Here is a 19,571-nt window from a genome sequence, read left to right as displayed (position 1 = left end):
AAGGAAGGATGCTCATAACTTATTTACCTGATATCCTGTAGATTTATTTCTCAGGCAGAATAAGAAATGTGAAATAACCCTCTTTCCTCACTTTGATAGAAGTAAATTATTCAGTAAAACGTACAGAAATGTGCTTATTTTTCAATCTTTGTAAACCTATACAATCCAGTGTACATGCATTAGGAAATTGATCATCGGCAACTCCGCCAAACTATAATTTTATTGTACATATTACATTGTATTCGTTGCTAAATAAGTAACCAAATATTTACCTCCACAGCGTCCTCGCTCTGCTGAAGTGCATTCTGTGCCTTACTAAGCAGTTCTTTGAATCCCATAAACTCCTCCAGTTCGCCTTCCTTGCGAGCGAGTGAGCGTGTGAGTTTCTGTGAGTAGAGAATATAATCGTCCTCTAGTCCCAGTAGGGTTCGTTCTTCATCCCACATAACCTCATCCCAAATTCCCTCCATCTTAACTACTGGTAAAATGGCTATTCCAACCGATTTTTTTTTCCTACTCAAGTTACACACTGTGCAGGTGTGTAGTAATTAGCCCCTAAATACTTTTTCTTTCTTCATTTTTCACATTTCCTAAGAAACACATGTATGAATCACTTTGTTTCACTTTTTAAGAATTTTTTTCAATAGAATAAAGTTAATTTTTATCCAAAGTCTAAGCCGTCATCACATATATGCCTCCAGCAATTTGGTGCACTAGCTGATACTAAAAATCATAACCGAATTAGAAAGTCGCAGCATGCAATGTGAACAATGTCAATCCCATATATAAGTCTTGAATGAAACCACTAGAAAGAAAAACTGAAATATGTCCAATGTAATCCAAGATCTTCATTATAGTAATAGTTTGAATTTTGCTTTCCAAAGTTACATTTCTGCATCAGTGGTTCGGCCAATCAGAGCTATATATGGAAGTGCGGCCTTCCACTACCTGCATGACTTAATTAAATGGCCTGTTCTATAGGTTGTGTTATGTGCACAAGTGGCCAGCTAGGTGTGGGGCGTTAGCTGATGAATAATTTATCACTAATTGTTAATCAATCTGTCTTAGGATTACAGATTTACCACTACTGGGATGTAATTATCTCTCCATATACCACTGGTGTCTTATAGAGGCCACGAATGGGGTGAAACAATTGGTCAACCAGGTTTTTTTTTTTTAAACTACAGTATTACATTTAATCAATATTCAAATTTTTTTAAATCTTCCTTACAAAATTAGCAACCAAAGCTTTGGTATGAACACAACAAAAATAAAGAGCCTGTTTTTGTTATCTAGATTTTTTTGCAGATACACATTTATATATAATACTAAATACATTTGTATAATACATATTAATTCTATTGACTTCCCCTTGGCGTGGCCCCTCAGAGTTGAACAATGCCGCTAATCGAGGACCATGAGGATAAGTTTTGTTTGTGGTACAAGTGATTGCTATAGATAAGAATCTAATACTCATTAACCTGTGCTTCACTCACTTTTGATTACTGGATTAAGACATAGAATAGAGACCAAAGCCACTTAATCCCCTGGATTATCAGGGAGATTAGGGTGAATCCTGATATGTAAAGGTATTGACATTTCGACTAAAATTTAGATTTTTTCAGGGACACAGCAGGTGGACAAATTATTCAAATTTTAATTCTGTTTACAACCAAAATAAGATTCGACTGAAAAGAAACATCAGAAAAGGTGCAATATTTTTGTGAATTGATTACTAAGTTGGACTGTTGCTTTTGCTTCTGACAAAAGGAGATTTAAACGTACTATGTCAATAACAACACCTTATATTTTCCAGTCCTAAATATATATAGTCTCCAGTCATACACTGGATTAAAGCAGTATGAATATACAGTTAACTAAGTATTGTGTCAGTAGGCAATTCAATTAAAATACAAATTTAACAAATTTAATCTTAGTACAAATAATAGAAAACTATATTCTTTTTCCCCCAAATTTCAAACATAACAAAATATGAAATTGTGCCAAATATAAGCAGAATACAAAAAAAAAAAAAGTTTTCCCAAAGATTTTTTTCTATGCACAGACTTCCCACACAAGACTTCACAATTTTCAAACAATTTACTCATGCAAAACAAAACTGTGAAAAATAAATGGATGTGAACATAGTCATGCAATGATTCAGAACTTTAGCATCAAAAACTGAAACAGTCCCCCCCCCCCACTCCAAAAAAACATTTTTATTATTCTAGACTGTTGTACTAACAAAATCTTATCAAAATGTTAAGATTATGTGAAAAGGCAAAGTTTTATTATACATGAAGATTTTGTTTTATGTCCTTTAACAGCCATGGTCATTTAAGGATGTGCCAAGTTAAGAAGGTGGGAGTGACAAGCTTAGAAGGTAGAAGAAAGCTAGAATACTCAGAAAACTAGAAAACTAAGAAGTCAGGAAGCTGGCCCCACTAAATGACTGGCCCATCAGTTGGGTATCAGACACTACTGAAATTCTAGATCAATATATATATATATATATGCAAATTGAAGTAATTTAAACAATATGTTTAATTCCAAGCAGAAGTCAGCGAACTCCTTGCTTAATTCAAAACAACTTCACTTTATGAAGTCATAACTAATTCTAAACAGCTTTATAATAATGATATCACAATGCAACAATCAAGTGACCTTGACTCTACCCTACGACATTGACCTGTGACCCATCGTCATCGACAAAACGCCAGGTTAGTCTTTCCTAATGTAATAAGATAATGCTCATCAGAAAAGCAATATTAACCTTAGACTTTGCATGGATGAGCTTGACTCCTTTCAGTCAACTTCATGTTTATGTTGTAAACAACTCTTCTTTTCTCACCTCACCTTTGATATATATATGGGGGGTTTGGGGGGGGGGGTCTACATACAATATTTTAGACAGATCTATTCATCACTTTCTGAGAAATGCGCTAGCTATAACAAACTTTAACTATCAAAATCCGAGATGGCTGCCTGGAGTAAATCATTTAATTTTATATATCACCCATGAAATAACCTATTCATTAGTATTCTGATAGACCACCACCAGTAAAAAGGTGTTATATGTACACCCGATTACCTCTAGTTCGTCCTCCTGTTCAGCCAGGCGAACCTTCATGTTGGCTTCTGTCTGCTCCAGCACTGTCAGCTGTTCATGCTGGTAGTCTAACTCCTTATATAGACATGCAGGAACGGTACAACAACGTTAAAACAGTGAACAGGCAATGACACTCATTCAAAACACATCCTTCCAAAATGGATTTTGAAACCAATGTTTAAAGTATAATAAGAACTTTCAACAAATCAAAAACTAATCAATAGCTTGTAACTTTTTTAAAAGTTTGGAATGATACAGGCATTTCTATGGTATTTTGATATGTTTCTTTTTTAGGTAGGTACCCACAAATTTTCAAAATCCATTTTGGTGAGGATGAGCATTGACAATACAAAACATATACAAAATATACCAACAAAACACTAAATATTTTATAATCAATTCATTTGTCTAATGCTGCTGAAGTTCATGTCTTTACTTTTGATGCTGTCTTTCATGTTCTTATAGGTACAAAGAGGCGGTCTAGAACCTGATTACAAGAAATAGTTGTTACTACCGTTTTGATTTTTTGGATGTCACCTTTAACTTTTGGTAAGTTTAACTCATTCACCACTGAATATCCATAATGAACTATTCCAGTTGTTTGAACTGGAGGAGTCGAAATGTGTCTTCAGGGGTGAATGATAGGTAGGGAAGGATTCTATTAATGAAGTGTCATGCTTAAGTTTAGAAGGAAAGCTAGAACTTATAGATAAATCGATCATCACACCTTTACCATGTAATCTTTGAAGCCTTTTTTTTTTTTTTTTAGATATATATAAGAAGGCTATTAGGAGCACGAAGTTACAATTGCTTTAATATTTAGTAGACGATCTGAAAACAGGACAGGACTGGATGGACATGTGTAACACTATTATGTATATATTTGCCTCCACCACCTCATTCATGGAAGGGGTTTAAAATTCAGAAAAAAATACTTAATTATAAAACTGGATAAATGTCAAACAAATTGGCATCCTGTCAGCTTGTTCTCCAATACTAACACAATGTAGGTTGTACTTAAACATAAATATAAAACACTTGAGTCCATTGATTAGATTTATATAAACAACAGTTATGACACAGCACTACTTACTACAGTACAAATAGAGCAGAGGATAATGTTTAAGAGTACAAACTCAGTAGGACAAGTTCAATCAATTATTGCCAAGCTCACTGGCCATGGCCATCGTAAAATGTTTATTTATACTTTAATTCCATTTTAATCAAAACTTTGAAAACTTTTGGTGCCAAAAGCTTAATTAAGCTGATAATATGATAGAGGGCTAATATTGTTCCTGTGAATATTTCACAATATATGGAAAAACTACTTTGAAATTATATTAATAACTTTCTCAGCTACGCCTCGACCATAAAATTACAGTGTGATTAGGCATAAGGTTCACGTAACATTAACCAAAAGTAGATTTGAGATGGTCGTGTCATGGTAAGGGAGGCAATTCATGTTCATCCTTAGGGTAAAATATCAATCATCTATACTTTAAAAATACTGAGAATTCTTTTGAAGCTAGAACTGTAAGCTAAAAACTAGCCAATAATCCATGCTACTCCTCATTTGAAACCATGGTAATAATGTGACATGCTATTTTTTGAAAATACGATTGTATTTGTCATCCTTCAATACCTTCAATACCAATCATGTTCACAAATGTTCCGTACAGCAATTATTTCCTATGTTATTATTATTTTTTTTTTATTTAGATTTTTTTTTTTACAACCATGGCAACAGAATGTTTTGAAAACATGATGCTTGTATCTGCCACTCTTCAAAACTACTAATATGACAATATAACAATATTAATTTTGAGTTAAATATGGGGAAATTTGACCTCTCTTATGTTTCAACTATAACTGATGTCAAATCTTTTGATGTATAAAATAATGGGCATCCATATCATACATATACATGATATATCAACTGACCTAGTTTGAACAAAATCAATCAACCAACTGATGAGTTCTAACTTTTTGGCCATGAGCGAGTTGGCGGTAGATCTGAATTTTACATCTTACTATAATACACACACACATGTACATAAAGCATAGGTTAAAACAAATGTCATGCTGAAATCAATATTGCATGCAAATGATTGCTGTGAATGCAAGCTTTCATTTTTTCCTAGCATTTCTGAAACAGTTACATTTCAATCTAGGATGAGCAGATTTGAAATGCTATTTTATAGTCAACAGTCAACAATTCTTGACTAATCTGTTTCAAAATACCAAAACGATATGTGTTAAGTATACTTTACAGTCGAATAGTCTATCTTCTGTTGATTGTGGCGTCACAAATATCACGTCAAAATATGATGTCACAATCTCCGGCAGGTGGGACTAATCGACAGTACACCATACATTACCCAAGACATTTTGATACCATTACAGTGAATATTCACATAAAACTTTTGCCAAAGAAGATACACCGGGTTAGCCTTTCTAAATACGAAAACGGAGTTTAATTATGTTTTTTTCCCTTCTGTTTAGGCGGACTCTAATTTCAAATCTATCGAATATTGTAAATGTACATATCCTGTATGTTGGGGTGAAATACGATTGTGCTTATTGCATTTTCTGTATGTTTTTGATAGAAGTACAATGTATTGTGAATATACAATCTTAGGGCTACGTTATTCAAGAATAATTTTCACTAAACTTTGATGGCACCAAAATAAATATTACTGTAAACATTTTCTTTCTTCTTCACAACCTTAGAATGATGCTTTTATTTCTAATCACAAGAAAATTTGGGACTGGACACAGGTTTTCTGGACATGTACAATTATGTGCATTTCACCAGTCAACAATCTATTGACCAATCAGTATATTTCCTGCAAGTTTGTAATGATTTCTATCAACTTTCAAGATGAACAAACAGAAAAAACTACATTATTAACCTTTACATTGACAGTTGGGTAACAAAAGAGTAACATCAACAATAATGATTAATCATCAATGGAATTAAATATAAAGTATAATTTAATAACAATAATGAATAATAGCTTCGCTATCCCCTTCTGGTCAGTTTTATATAAAATTCCTACCTTCTGTTGTTGTTCAGCAGCCTCCTGAAACTCATCCTGCATCTTCTTCATCTCAGCATCTTTCACTTTTAATTTCTCTACTAGACCTTCAATCTAGATTAAAAAGACAAAATGATTGTAGATTGTAATCTTATATCATTAAATGCTAAAAATTGACTAAGTTAACCTTGTTAACTTGAAATTTTATAGCTAAATGAATCTTCATCAAGTGAGTACTTATTTCATATGATATTTTATAAATCATGTCCAAAACATCCTTGAATCCTGATGTCATGTCATTGATTACTGATGTCAAATCATGGCGTCCCATGAATCTTGATGTCATGTCATTGATTACTGATGTCAAAACATGGTGTCACATGAATCTTGATGTCATGTCATTGATTACTGATGTCAAATCATGGCGTCCCATGAATCTTGATGTCATGTCATTGATTACTGATGTCAAATTATGACGTCACATGAATTTTGATGTCATGTCATTGTTTATCGATGTCAAATTATGACGTCACATGAATTTTGATGTCATGTCATTGATTACTGATGTCAAATCATGGCATCACATGAATCTTGATGTCATGTCATTGATTACTGATGTCAAATCATGGCATCACATGAATCTTGATGTCATGTCATTGATTACTGATGTCAAATCATGGCATCACATGAATCTTGATGTCATGTCATTGAATACTGATGTCAAATCATGGCATCACATGAATGCTGATGTCATGTCATTGATTACTGATGTCAAATCATGGCATCACATGAATGCTGATGTCATGTCATTGATTACTGATGTCAAATCATGGCATCACATGAATCTTGATGTCATTTCATTGATTACTGATGTCAAAACATGGTGTCACATGAATCTTGATGTCATGTCATTGATTACTGATGTCAAATCATGGCATCACATGAATGCTGATGTCATGTCATTGATTACTGATGTCAAATCATGGCATCACATGAATCTTGATGTCATGTCATTGATTACTGATGTCAAATCATGGCATCACATGAATCTTGATGTCATGTCATTGATTACTGATGTCAAATCATGGCATCACATGAATCTTGATGTCATTTCATTGATTACTGATGTCAAAACATGGTGTCACATGAATCTTGATGTCATGTCATTGATTACTGATGTCAAAACATGTTGTCACATGAATCTTGATGTCATGTCATTGTTTATCGATGTCAAATCATGACGTCACATGAATTCTGATGTCACATCATTGGTCACTGATGTCAAATTATGACGTCACATGAATTTTGATGTCATGTCATTGATTACTTATGTCAAATCATGGCATCACATGAATCTTGATGTCATGTCATTGATTACTGATGTCAAAACATGTTGTCACATGAATCTTGATGTCATGTCATTGATTACTGATGTCAAAACATGTTGTCACATGAATCTTGATGTCATGTCATTGTTTATCGATGTCAAATCATGACGTCACATGAATTCTGATGTCACATCATTGGTCACTGATGTCAAATCATGGCGTCACATGAATGCTGATGTCATGTCATTGATTACTGATGTCAAATAATGGCGTCACATGAATCTTGATGTCATGTCATTGATTACTGATGTCAAAACATGGCGTCCCATGAATCCTGGTGTCATGTCATTCTTTACTGATGTCAAATCATGGCGTCACATGAATCCTGATGTCACGTCATTGGTCACCGATGTCAAATCATGGCGTCACATAAATCCTGATGTCACGTCATTGGTCACCGATGTCAAATCATGGCGTCACACGAATCCTGATGTCATGTCATTGTTTTCCCATGTCAAAACATGGCGTCCCATGAATCATGATGTCATGTCATTCTTTACTGATGTCAAATCATGGCGTCACATGAATCCTGATGTCATGTCATTGATAACTGATGTCAAAACATGGCGTCACATGAATCTTGATGTCATTTCATTGTTTATCGATGTCAAATCATGACGTCACATGAATTCTGATGTCACGTCATTGGTCACTGATGTCAAATCATGGCGTCACATGAATCCTGATGTCATGTCATTCTTTACTGATGTCAAATCATGGCGTCACATGAATCCTGATGTCATGTCATTGATAACTGATGTCAAAACATGGCGTCACATGAATCCTGATGTCATGTCATTCTTTACTGATGTCAAATCATGGCGTCACATGAATCCTGATGTCATGTCATTGATAACTGATGTCAAAACATGGCGTCACATGAATCCTGATGTCATGTCATTGATTACCGATGTCAAATCATGGCGTCACATGAATCCTGATGTCATGTCATTGTTAACTGATGTCAAATCATGGCGTCCCATGAATCCTGATGTCATTTCATTGTTAACCGATGTCAAATCATGGCGTCCCATGAATCCTGATGTCATTTCATTGTTTACTGATGTCAAATCATGGCGTCACATGAATCCTGATGTCATGTCATTGTTTACTGATGTCAAATCATGGCGTCACATGAATCCTGATGTCATGTCATTGAATACCGATGTCAAATCATGGTGGATTATGTGGCATACGACATACATGGCCAAGTCAGTGGATATTTGGTGGATTATGTAATCAACTCTTTGCGTTTCCATGCATAGTCCTGTTGGGGTTCATGAGAATTTTATGGCTGTATATTTTTTTCATCGGCCTTCACCAAATAGCAGAATACCATTCAACCTACCTCCTTTGATTTGCCACTGATGAGAGCTGTGAAACCTTTAATAGTTTTGTCCCTTTTTTCTGAAGTGCTCCGCTCCTGAAGCAACTTATCTTTTGTTTCCATTAAAGCGTTTTCCATATCCTACAGATAAATAGAAATTTTTGTATAATAAACAAAGTATAATTCTATAAAATCAAGCATGGTATAGGTACCCCACTACTCTTTATACAAGGAATATAGACGATACAGGACTTTATGGCATTCATAAGGATATAAACATGATAAAGAATATGATGAAAAATAATAAAAGCAATTTTACGAAACATTAAATTTCATAGATAATTCAGTAAGTATGAAGAAGGTCTTTTCAATTGTATTAAGTCTAATCATCTGATAGAGGCTATTTTTATTTGTCAAAATTTTTCGCAATCTGGACAAGAAAACAAAATTTAATAAATTCAAATTATGCAATATAACTACGAAGAGTATTAGTTGTATTCAAATATCATGAGCACAACACTGAAATCATGAAATAACCAGCTACATGGTAATATGACTAACAACATGAAATTAAACTGAAGAATATGGAATATTAGTAGAATGAATATATGTACCCGGCCTACTATACCTTTCGGCCGAGTACGAAATGGTGCTTATGTGTCCTAGTGGAGCACTGCCTCAGAAAATCATTCAGGCACAATTTTCTATACTTTTTTGTAGGTCTCCAATAATTTTATGCATAAACATGTATTTACATATTACTTTTGTCAAAAACAAACATAACAACCAATCTAAATATCTACCGTACCACTCACAAGACGTCAAGTTCACAATTTGTTGACTTGCCGTATAATTTTCTTTCGAAAAGACCTTCAAACTTATATGTGTAAAAAAAAAATTTCCTTATGAATTTGATTTTTTTTACTGTTCAGTTTTATTTCCTGGTAGGTAAGTGATATAAAACAAGTACGATAAAATGCATACATACGTTTTAATAATGGTTTGCATAATCATTACTTTGCTCCATTACCAGTAATGGGCACCAATTGTAGCTATATAGACGACACAATTTTCTGTCTACAAGTCTTTTGAGCTACAATATTGCAGCTAGGAATCTTAGCTGACCTATATGAGGTAAACCCTCTTCAGTATTTCAATAGGCATATGACCATGAATGGAAACTAGGAATGCATATACCATATACAATGAGAATACCTTTCGTTTGGCTTCCACAGCTTTTAACAAGTCTTCGAGTTTCTAAAATGGAAAATATGAACAAACATTAATAAACTATGTTAGGGCTGTTCCAGGAAAACATATACGGCACCCAGGGAAGGCACTTTAAAAAATAGTATGTGCCATGGTGGGTTCAAAATAAAATCACTTCTGTGCCAGGGTGGCATTTCAATAAAATCCCTTCTGTGGGTGGGTCTATCTGAAGCATTTGTGACCTTTTGAAATAAAATGCAAATTTTATGTTTTATAATGTTGCTCAGTCATCCTGACTACAAAAATACAAAAATAAATATTGAAAAAAATGTTATGCTTGTGAAACACTTCAGTATGTGTAGTAGATTTTACGCTTGTTCTACGAGGATTGTACCCTTATACAAATTTAGTAGTAGATGCAGCATATCAAACAAAAGTTCACTGCACCATTTACAGTGCAATTTTGTCCTAGGACTCTTTGGTGATGCTAGAAATCAAAATGTGTAAATCCAAAAACAAATCTGAGTTAAATAAAAAATTAAATCGCTTCTATGCCATGGTCTCTTTCACAAAAAAATAGATATGTGTGTGGGTCAACAAAATTGAAAATCACTTCTATCGGTGGGTCTCCCAATTTCAAAGTGCCTTCCCCCCCTACCATATATGTTTTACTGGAACAGCCCTTAGCTAATTATATACGTGTAGATAGTACAGAAAAGTCACAGAAGTTTAATGAAATCTACATTATAAATTGGATCTATCCTACTTACAATAAAGCATATTTTCATACACTTGCCTTGTTTTTATATCATTTTGATTAAGCGGAAGTTATCACAAAAAATAATACAAAACAAGAGGAATCATGATCAGTGTTTTTAGCAATTAAGTGTATAATGTCAAGAAGATGAAATTTACAATTGTACACAGTTACTGACCCTGAAAAGTCAGGACTTTAATATTGGGAACAGAAGTGACTGCCTTGAAGTTAATAAAAAACAAGAGATGCTTTCAAGCGACATGGTCCGTACCACAAAAACATGTGAATGAATGTAAAACCTCAGACCTATGTCTCAGTACTTACTCCTATAGTTTCATCTTTGTCTTTAAGTTTCGATTCACCATCCATCACCTTTCCCTCCAATTTTTTAATGGCGTCATTCTGGTCATCGACAGCATCCTGAATTTAAATATTACATTTAGGTTAATCATATTTATAGATAATAAATGCCATACTTGAACCAATTATGGCTAAACATCAACCTGGTCCTTTGGGTCAAATTCACTCTCAGACATAAATGTCCTCACGCCCATATCAATTCAGGACAAAATTCATATGGACATGGTTAACACCATTTCATGACGGGGGCATAAAAATCAATGGCATGCTTAAGTTTTATATTGAAATTCATTTCAAATTCAATTTCTGATTATTAATTGTCATCCTTTCTTTTTCCCAATGATTTCTTTTCTTTTACATGTACAGCGGATTTGCCAAGTTCCAATGTATATTTTTTTGGGGCAAAATGTTCATTATTTTTAAATCTTCAGGTTTTTTTTTATTATACACTGTACATGATAATAACATGTTTTGTGCTAAACATATGTACAACATCATGCTACATGTGTAAATATGTATCAGTGCTGATTAAAACGAGTGAGTAGCTCAATAGAAGTTATCTATTGTTCATGCACTATAAACAGCAATCAATCCACACATTAAACAGACTCATCTTCTCTTTTCTAGGATACCCACACTTTGTCTCAGTTTGGAGAGAAATAGATAATACACACACAAGTCTGACAGCTGACCGTATACAACGATGAAAAAGATTTAAATAAAATATCAATTGGTAGCGTAATCAGCTCAAAACCTTTAAAGACGACTTTAAACATTAATTTTATATGAAATAACGTCTCATTCATCAACGCATGTTAGTTAAAAATGAGTTTATATCATCAAATGAATATGAATCAAGTTAAATGTGAAGGATTAGTGATATCCCAGCAAATATAAGTGCTTGTTCCCTCATAAGCCACATCATCTTAGCTTTTAACTTTCTTGAGTTTAGTGAAATAGGGATATAATTAACTTACCAGTAGTAAATATTATAGTCCTGTTGTTAATGTTATATACATATTGAATATGATTTTTTAATCAACTTGCACCATACAAATTCAGCCAAATTCATATCGTTGCAGAATTACAAAACAAAATTATTTTCATACAACTTTTTTTGGAAATGTTAGTAAGTGTAAATGATATTTTTGTTAGATACAATCACAGTAAATGTAAGCTTTAGTGTTAAATATAGCCATATATAGGGAGGGTGTTATTGCTATGTATAAATAGATCTGTAATGTGACTGGTCAGTAAGACTGACCATTGTTCGGTCAGAAGAGACAAACCTGGAGGTGACTGTTGAGTAGGAACGACTGGCTATCCAGTTGGGTTACGTCCTTCACAAAGCACGACAGTTGCTACATGCAAGAACAGATCAGGTAACAAACAGTAAAATCACAACAGAACAAGTCAACATATAGCATACTCGGCTTGTTAAATGTGCCGAGAATCAATTAGGCTTCATGCTTTATAACTGATAAAAGGCATAACACGTGCAACATTATCATAATGACAGGAAGCTAATGGAAACAAACTTTTAAAGTTACTACATGTCGCAATTTTCTATGTCAAGTTTGTGAAGATGCACTTTTGTCGATTTCAAAATTGAAAGGAATTACCTATCACTTCAAGTTAGGTATATATACATTTGCGGAGATAAACTTTGGCTTTTAATTTAATCGTAAAATTTGTAAATCCCACATGATGACAGTTGGTTTACATTACTGCATATGATGCAGTCTATGTTATACAAAGAAAAACATCCAAAAATGGTGCTTTTTTGGTGGCCAGGATGCCTTACATCTTCTCTCAACATTATGTAAATAAGGTCGTTAATTACAGAAATGAAAACTGATTTCAAAACATTTCATGTCAATCTATAATTATTAAAATTTGCAATTAACAAAACTAAAACTGAAGCTTTTGATTGGAACTATACACAACATACATGCTGCAAACAAACACTGAAAATAGATAAAATGCAAAGGAAGGGAACTAACTCTTGTTTCCTTCTGCATGCTACATGCTAACATGAAATATAGGCATACATGATCATGAATAGGCATCACAGTTTGATTCATAACATGGGAAATTTTCCTAATGTCTTTGAAATAGATGACTTCAACAACAAAACATATTACTCTGCAGACACTTGCACCATTAATTGCATCTTTGTCTTCAAATGTATTCTAAATAAAGTCTCTGATTTCTATATCCAAGCATCTCCTTTTTCAGTTTGTCCCCCAACCCCAGGTCATAACTGATCTCCATTATAACCCCTTATTGAGTATATACCTCTAGATCCCTCCCTCTCCTGCCAAGCTCCTTTTCCAGTTTCTCCAGCTCATCCTCTGCATGGTCTTTCTGTTGTTGTAGCAATTCAATGTCTTCCTGGTTTTTTATGTTCAGACCAGTCAAATGTTGTAACTCACTGGAACACAATGATATTTTGTTTTTCACACCTTAAGCATTACTAATCAATTTCCATCTAACACTTACTTGGTTTCTAACTAAAAATCCAAATGAAACACAATTTTATCAAGAAATAAAACACAAAATTTAAGCTTAAACTTTTCCATCTGCGCTGATGTTTGTGAAATATTCATAATATATTTGGAAAAATGGACATGAAGACTGAAGTAATAAACGACCAGACCCTATAGTTTTCCTATATGGTTTATAACAATGCAGGCCTCACTGTTAAAATCCCTATAGAGTCATTAGCCCTAAATATGATCTCTGACTATCTGTTGAGATACTGTTGTGTGAATTTGAAACCACAGCAGAAAGAGGACAGCAGATTTACTTACCTGTTTTTACCAGCCAATTCCTCCATCAATTCCTGTAAAGTCACAAAGAGAAAGAGGCAATGAATTTCTGTTTTTGATGATTTTTTTTCTTTTCTTGTGTTTTTTTGAACACTTAAACAATATCTAGAAGAGGCAAATACGTTAACAAAGTTACATAAATATAAGATATCAAACTAAAAATGGAAGCTAATGTACTCTGTGATGTCTGAAACGAATTCTGATGTATTTCAAGACCAATCCTTATTCTACAAAGAAAGGAAGAAAATGACCATAGAGACAGGTTTGGAAAATTGAAGTTTTTAGAAAAGGAACTAATTTTTATAGTGTACCGACATTGTGTATACTGTTTTGTACTTCAGACAAAAGGAAAAGCTAAAATGAGCAACTACATGCGAGTTTATAAAATATCAAATGACATAGATAAAAAACGGATGTACAATGTATTACCATATGTCTTAAAAAATTAACGTGAACATGGTAAAGATATCGTGTATTGGTATATAGGATTGATTTTGGATATTTTATTCTCCCATACTCAACAGGGTTATCCCGTGGTTGCGTGGGAAAAGATAACTGTCTTTTACCGTGATAGGGAAAAGACAGCTCATAGGCGCTAGACAGAGATGTCATCATTACATGCTGTGACCATTTTTACGCAAAGCGACATTAATATAATCTGAATTTTCACCATTTCTTCTTAAAGTATGGGAGAAAAAGAATCTTAAATGGGTCTGTCAAGTTGGCAGGGATATCTCAACCCTCGTGACAGATTTTGACCATCAGCCCTCGGCAAGCCTCGGGTTGATTATGTAAAAATCTTTCACTCAGTATGAGATATCCCTCTCAACTTGACAGACCCATGTAAGGTTTTATTAATGAAATAGACCTAAAGTAAAGACAGCCTCAAACGTTGGCTGTAAAATGGACAACCATTTACCTTGATAGAGTTATCTCCCTTCTGTTGCACCTGTTTAAGTTCTGATGTCAACAAATCAAGGTGGTCTTGTAGCTCCAATATCTGGTTCTCTTTCTCATCAAGACACTTTTTAGAAGAAAAAAACAGTAATAAGCATTTTTTTAAATGTTTTATCTACATTGTATTCAGTTTAAATTTAAAATGACTAATACATGAAAAGCACTCTCTGTATCATACTAAATCAAATTTGAATAATGAATATCAGTGATTTTATTGCATTGAAATAAAGGTACACCAACCTTTTGAGCTGAGTCTAGTTGATATGCCAGTTCATTATTAGAGTCTTTAAAATCTTTCTCCACTTGTGCCTTGATCACAGCCATCTCAGATTGGTGGTTACTGGACAAGCTCTCCATCGCATTCCTACAGGTCACAGTTACATTTTTATCTCTAATAAGTACACTTCCTTGAAATTATTTTTTTTAATCAAAGATATACATTTTTTGCTTTTTATTTTTCTGATGCATTATATATGATGCCTTTTTAATTCTGATGACTAACATATACTGGTATAAAATAGTCTTTAAGCTGATACAGCAAATTTAAATAAGTACATATACATGTATTGCTTGACAGGTTCTAACTTGTAAATTATCTAAAAAAATACTAACGAAGCCTTTTTTAATAAGTTCTGTTTTTCTGCCAAGTCCCGCTTCAGGCTCTCGCACTCGACCTTCAGCTCAATGTTCTGTACAAAAGGTAAAGGCAAACTTTTAGAAGTAATCAAACGTGATATGGTTTTTCACACAAAGTTGAAAGTTTTGACGTGAATAGTCATATGTAGCAGTATTCCGTCTACCAAATACACAGTTGCCTCCCTTGCTGGTAGGTATCCATTGTTATGTCATTAATTTGTGAGCGAAATTCATGTTTTTTTCCCCACAAAGTATGTTACGCTTGCAAACACATGCATGACATCACAATCAATACCTATTTGTAAGGGCAGACAACTCTGTAAAGTGCCAATATAGAATAATTGGGGGAACAAAAGCAGCAGGCCAAAATTATCAATCTAAGTCACAGTTAGCACAACTATAGACTGTCCAACACATATTTTGATACAGGCACCATAGGAGATAAAGTGGTATACTTTCTACTCATAAAATAAGTAGTAGTAATAGTTGCCAAAAATATCCTTGTAAATATAGCCGTTACATATATATATATATATATATTAAAGTCAACCTTTTCTGGATTTCAAAGTGAACTGAAGTACAAACAATGCAAGCAATTTTCAGGACAACTTATACCAAGCAAACAAAATGAGTTTAGGAATACGCATATCTACAGTGGCTAATTTGTGTCATTTCACCGTTTTGTCCTTTCGTCCTAAAAAGATGACAAGTCAACCATGAAAAGATGAAAGTGAGGCACGCATAATTAGCACCTTCAATTCTTGTCTTTTCGCCCCAAAATGGAAAATTATGTTGATTTCTGACTTTTCCTGGCAGGAAGAAAATTTTATTAACATGCATCAATTTCTACTTTTCATGTTTGCCTCGAAAACACAAGATACAGAATTTTTTTTGCCTTTTTGACCAAAAATCTCAAATTTAAAATCGGGTGTCTTTTTATTTTGTTCTAATCAATACCATATATATTTGATAATGAACAGAACATTTAACCCACCGTTTTAAACACATCTTCGCCATCACCAAATTTCTGCTGCATCCTCTCCTCCAGGAAGTAAATCCTCAGCTTCAGACTGAAGTTCTCTTTCTTCAGGACTGCAATTTGCTGTGAACATATACACCATACAATTTTATTATCCATTTCATACCAGAATTAATGCCAGAATAATGCAATTCTAGAAAATGTAACTAATTCTCATCTACATTCTTAACCAAATAATATGTATAAACAACTGACTGCAATGTTGATGATATGGACGAAGATACTTTAAAACACAATTACACAAAGTGGATCTTGAGTTTATATACATGTCAGGTTATGCACCAGACAGGTGTACAATAAATGGGCACCAGGGGTCCTTCTTGGACAAAATGAGGTCCCTCTTTAAAATTTGATTGGACTTTCAGTCTTTTTGTGCTTAAAAAGGATATGGGGAAGGTTTAAACACGGTATAAACACAAACTCTGTTGACTGTATGATAAGATGTAAAATAATCAATTCTATTTTAAACGCAGGTCAATAAATATATAATTTGATGTGCTATGAGTATCAATTTTCGATTTAATTTACCTGGTCATATTCTTTCATTGTCCTGGCTCGTATCGGGGACATCCTTCCATTGCTGGTCTTGGCAACCACTACAGGGTAAAAGATGTTTTTAGTTATCAAGAATAACTAATAAAACATTTTCATAAAATTTGCGATGATAAAATTTTATAAATTGCCTTTTTAACTCAGATGTTATGGAATCTTGATCTGGTATATAAGATTATAAGCAAAAGATAAGTATGTTTTTTATTATCTTAAACCTTGAAGGTTCATGAATAAAATTGAAAACAGCTAAGATAACCAATTCATGTACCGTATTCAACCCAATAGGTGCCCCCGTCCCTTTAAGCTCCCCTCTACTTTTTGAGGCAACAATTTTCACTTCATATTTTGACTTAAATATTACTACAGACTGAAACTATGAAAACTGTGCAGATTGATTACGGGCTTACTCTGCAATAATTTTGTGAAAGATTAACCCAAATTTTGGTTCTATAAAGTGCCCCTTTTTTTCATTCGCCTTGGGCAAATATTGGATCAAATACGTACGGTATAGTTCCTTTTTTGTACAGTATATTGTCCTTTTTTTGTACAGTATATTGTACATCTTCCAGAAACTGGGGTTTGATTGTACAGTATTGATAGATATATATACACGTTTATGTTCAGATAAACTGTGAAATACAATAAAATCCCTTGATGATCATAAAGAGTGTCTGATATCATACATGATTATCCCTCTGAAAGCAGTGAAGGGGCCACACTTTTGTGATCATGTCATAATGCAGGAATCAAAAGGGTTCATCTCTAAATCTATGCCAGTATTAGTTATTGATAAACACACTCATAAAGTATTGTAGCTTATAGATAGTTTATGGTTCCCATGAAAGCTGTGCTATATAGTATCAACATCTTCTATATAGTGTTTATCTAAATAGCTGTCACTTTAAATATTTAAACCCAAGCTTTGATTCAAGTGTTGGACACTCTCCACCTCTGACCTATATGTATTGTCTTCTAGGTTTATATCATATGTGATACCATATCCAATTCAATACTATAATATGTTATATATGTACACATGTATATACAAATGTACTATACAGAATAATTTTAAATTTGAGTACTAACCAACATATCAGAATCAACAAAGATTCGAATTTAATGTGGTCATTAAAGACATGTGATAGATAGTAATTAATTATGAAATTGAGCATTAATTCAGCCTCTATTTCAATCATATATACAAACCCTGTCCATGTGGTCATTAGATATGTGATAGATAGTAAATAATTATCAAATTGAGCATTAATTCAGCCTCTATTTCAATCATAATTCTTCCTAATTATTAATATTATGATATTCTATAAAGATAGATCACAAAATTGACAACTTTATTTCAGCTTTCATCCGTTAATTCACTCACTAGGTACAGATCCATCTGGATACTCCATATGGGTCCCGAATGTCACTTCTGTCAGAAGATCTGGATTGACACTAAAAATAAACAAAAATATATATGAATCAAGGAAATATTCATTTTATCAACCATTTCCAAAGTGAAATAGCTTTATATTTATCAGGCATGCACGATTTCTAAACATACATGAACCTTAATCACAAAACTTATATATAATTAACATTTTAGAAAATAAGTCTTATCTGTCTACCAATTATGTTCTTTAATATTCTTTTAATAGTTGGTTCTATAGACTTAAATGAATGTAATCATACAAGTTACAACAATTATCGGAGAGATGTTTTCTTATGAATTTTGTTTATATATCTATAGTCTTAAAATACAATGCTTAAAACTGTTCATTACAGTTGCTCTGAAAGACTGAAACAATTAACAATTTGTCAGACATTTAAATCTACAAGCCTGCCTTCATTCACGTGAATTCCCATGCAGTCATTTGAATTCTGAAAAGCAGATTCCCTTTGCTGATACAAAGGGATGAATTGATAAGGTCCAGGGGCCAGGCCTTACAGTCTATATAGATATAGCTAGTACAATGTGTATCTGCACATAAACAAATCCCTGTCCGACGATGAGTGAAGTAGATCGGTTTGAAACACAAACTCATTCATATATATTTGTATTATAGTGGTATTGAAGATAATATATATATACAGTGGACCCGCGATAATCCGGACCCCGATAGTCAGGAAAACTCACAATCCGAACGGAAATGTCAGGGATAAATGTCAGGTAACAGATTTTCGTAACTTTGTTTATACAGCTCACTAGTCCGGAAATTCGGATTCCGAATCTGGAACTCCATTTTGGGACCGGAATGTAATTTTCGTTAATAAATTCCCGCAATAATCCGGACAATTTTGTTGTCGCCACGTGCCGAGAAAATCCAAGGCCAGCTGCAGTCACACTGCCAAATGACACTTGTGTGTGTTG

The 19,571-nt window shown here is 33.6% G+C and overlaps 1 protein-coding gene across 7 annotated transcripts in view; it reads right to left on the bottom strand.

Annotated features, from left to right (window-relative positions):
- Positions 1-19,571, bottom strand: part of LOC138321519 (myomegalin-like) — a 77,606-nt gene that overhangs the window by 46,237 nt on the left and 11,798 nt on the right. For 5 of the 7 annotated variants that reach the window (XM_069265259.1, XM_069265260.1, XM_069265258.1 and 2 more), the window contains exons 2-16: positions 18,585-18,655; positions 17,180-17,247; positions 16,607-16,714; positions 15,589-15,665; positions 15,217-15,340; positions 14,939-15,043; positions 14,002-14,033; positions 13,487-13,622; positions 12,478-12,549; positions 11,153-11,248; positions 10,078-10,119; positions 8,884-9,003; positions 6,169-6,261; positions 3,092-3,184; positions 273-386 (exon numbers count right to left, since the gene is read on the bottom strand). In XM_069265259.1, the coding sequence (XP_069121360.1) occupies positions 273-386; positions 3,092-3,184; positions 6,169-6,261; positions 8,884-9,003; positions 10,078-10,119; positions 11,153-11,248; positions 12,478-12,549; positions 13,487-13,622; positions 14,002-14,033; positions 14,939-15,043; positions 15,217-15,340; positions 15,589-15,665; positions 16,607-16,714; positions 17,180-17,247; positions 18,585-18,655 (1,351 nt within the window). The remainder of the gene's footprint in view (positions 1-272; positions 387-3,091; positions 3,185-6,168; positions 6,262-8,883; positions 9,004-10,077; positions 10,120-11,152; positions 11,249-12,477; positions 12,550-13,486; positions 13,623-14,001; positions 14,034-14,938; positions 15,044-15,216; positions 15,341-15,588; positions 15,666-16,606; positions 16,715-17,179; positions 17,248-18,584; positions 18,656-19,571) is intronic. The other 2 variants (XM_069265263.1, XM_069265261.1) reach the window with 2 other exon arrangements.

Source organism: Argopecten irradians, chromosome 4 (genome assembly GCF_041381155.1).
Source record: "Argopecten irradians isolate NY chromosome 4, Ai_NY, whole genome shotgun sequence".
Classification (NCBI taxonomy): Eukaryota; Metazoa; Mollusca; class Bivalvia; order Pectinida; family Pectinidae; genus Argopecten; species Argopecten irradians.
Note: the sequence above shows the minus strand (reverse complement) of the source record. Positions and strands in the feature narration are given on the sequence as shown.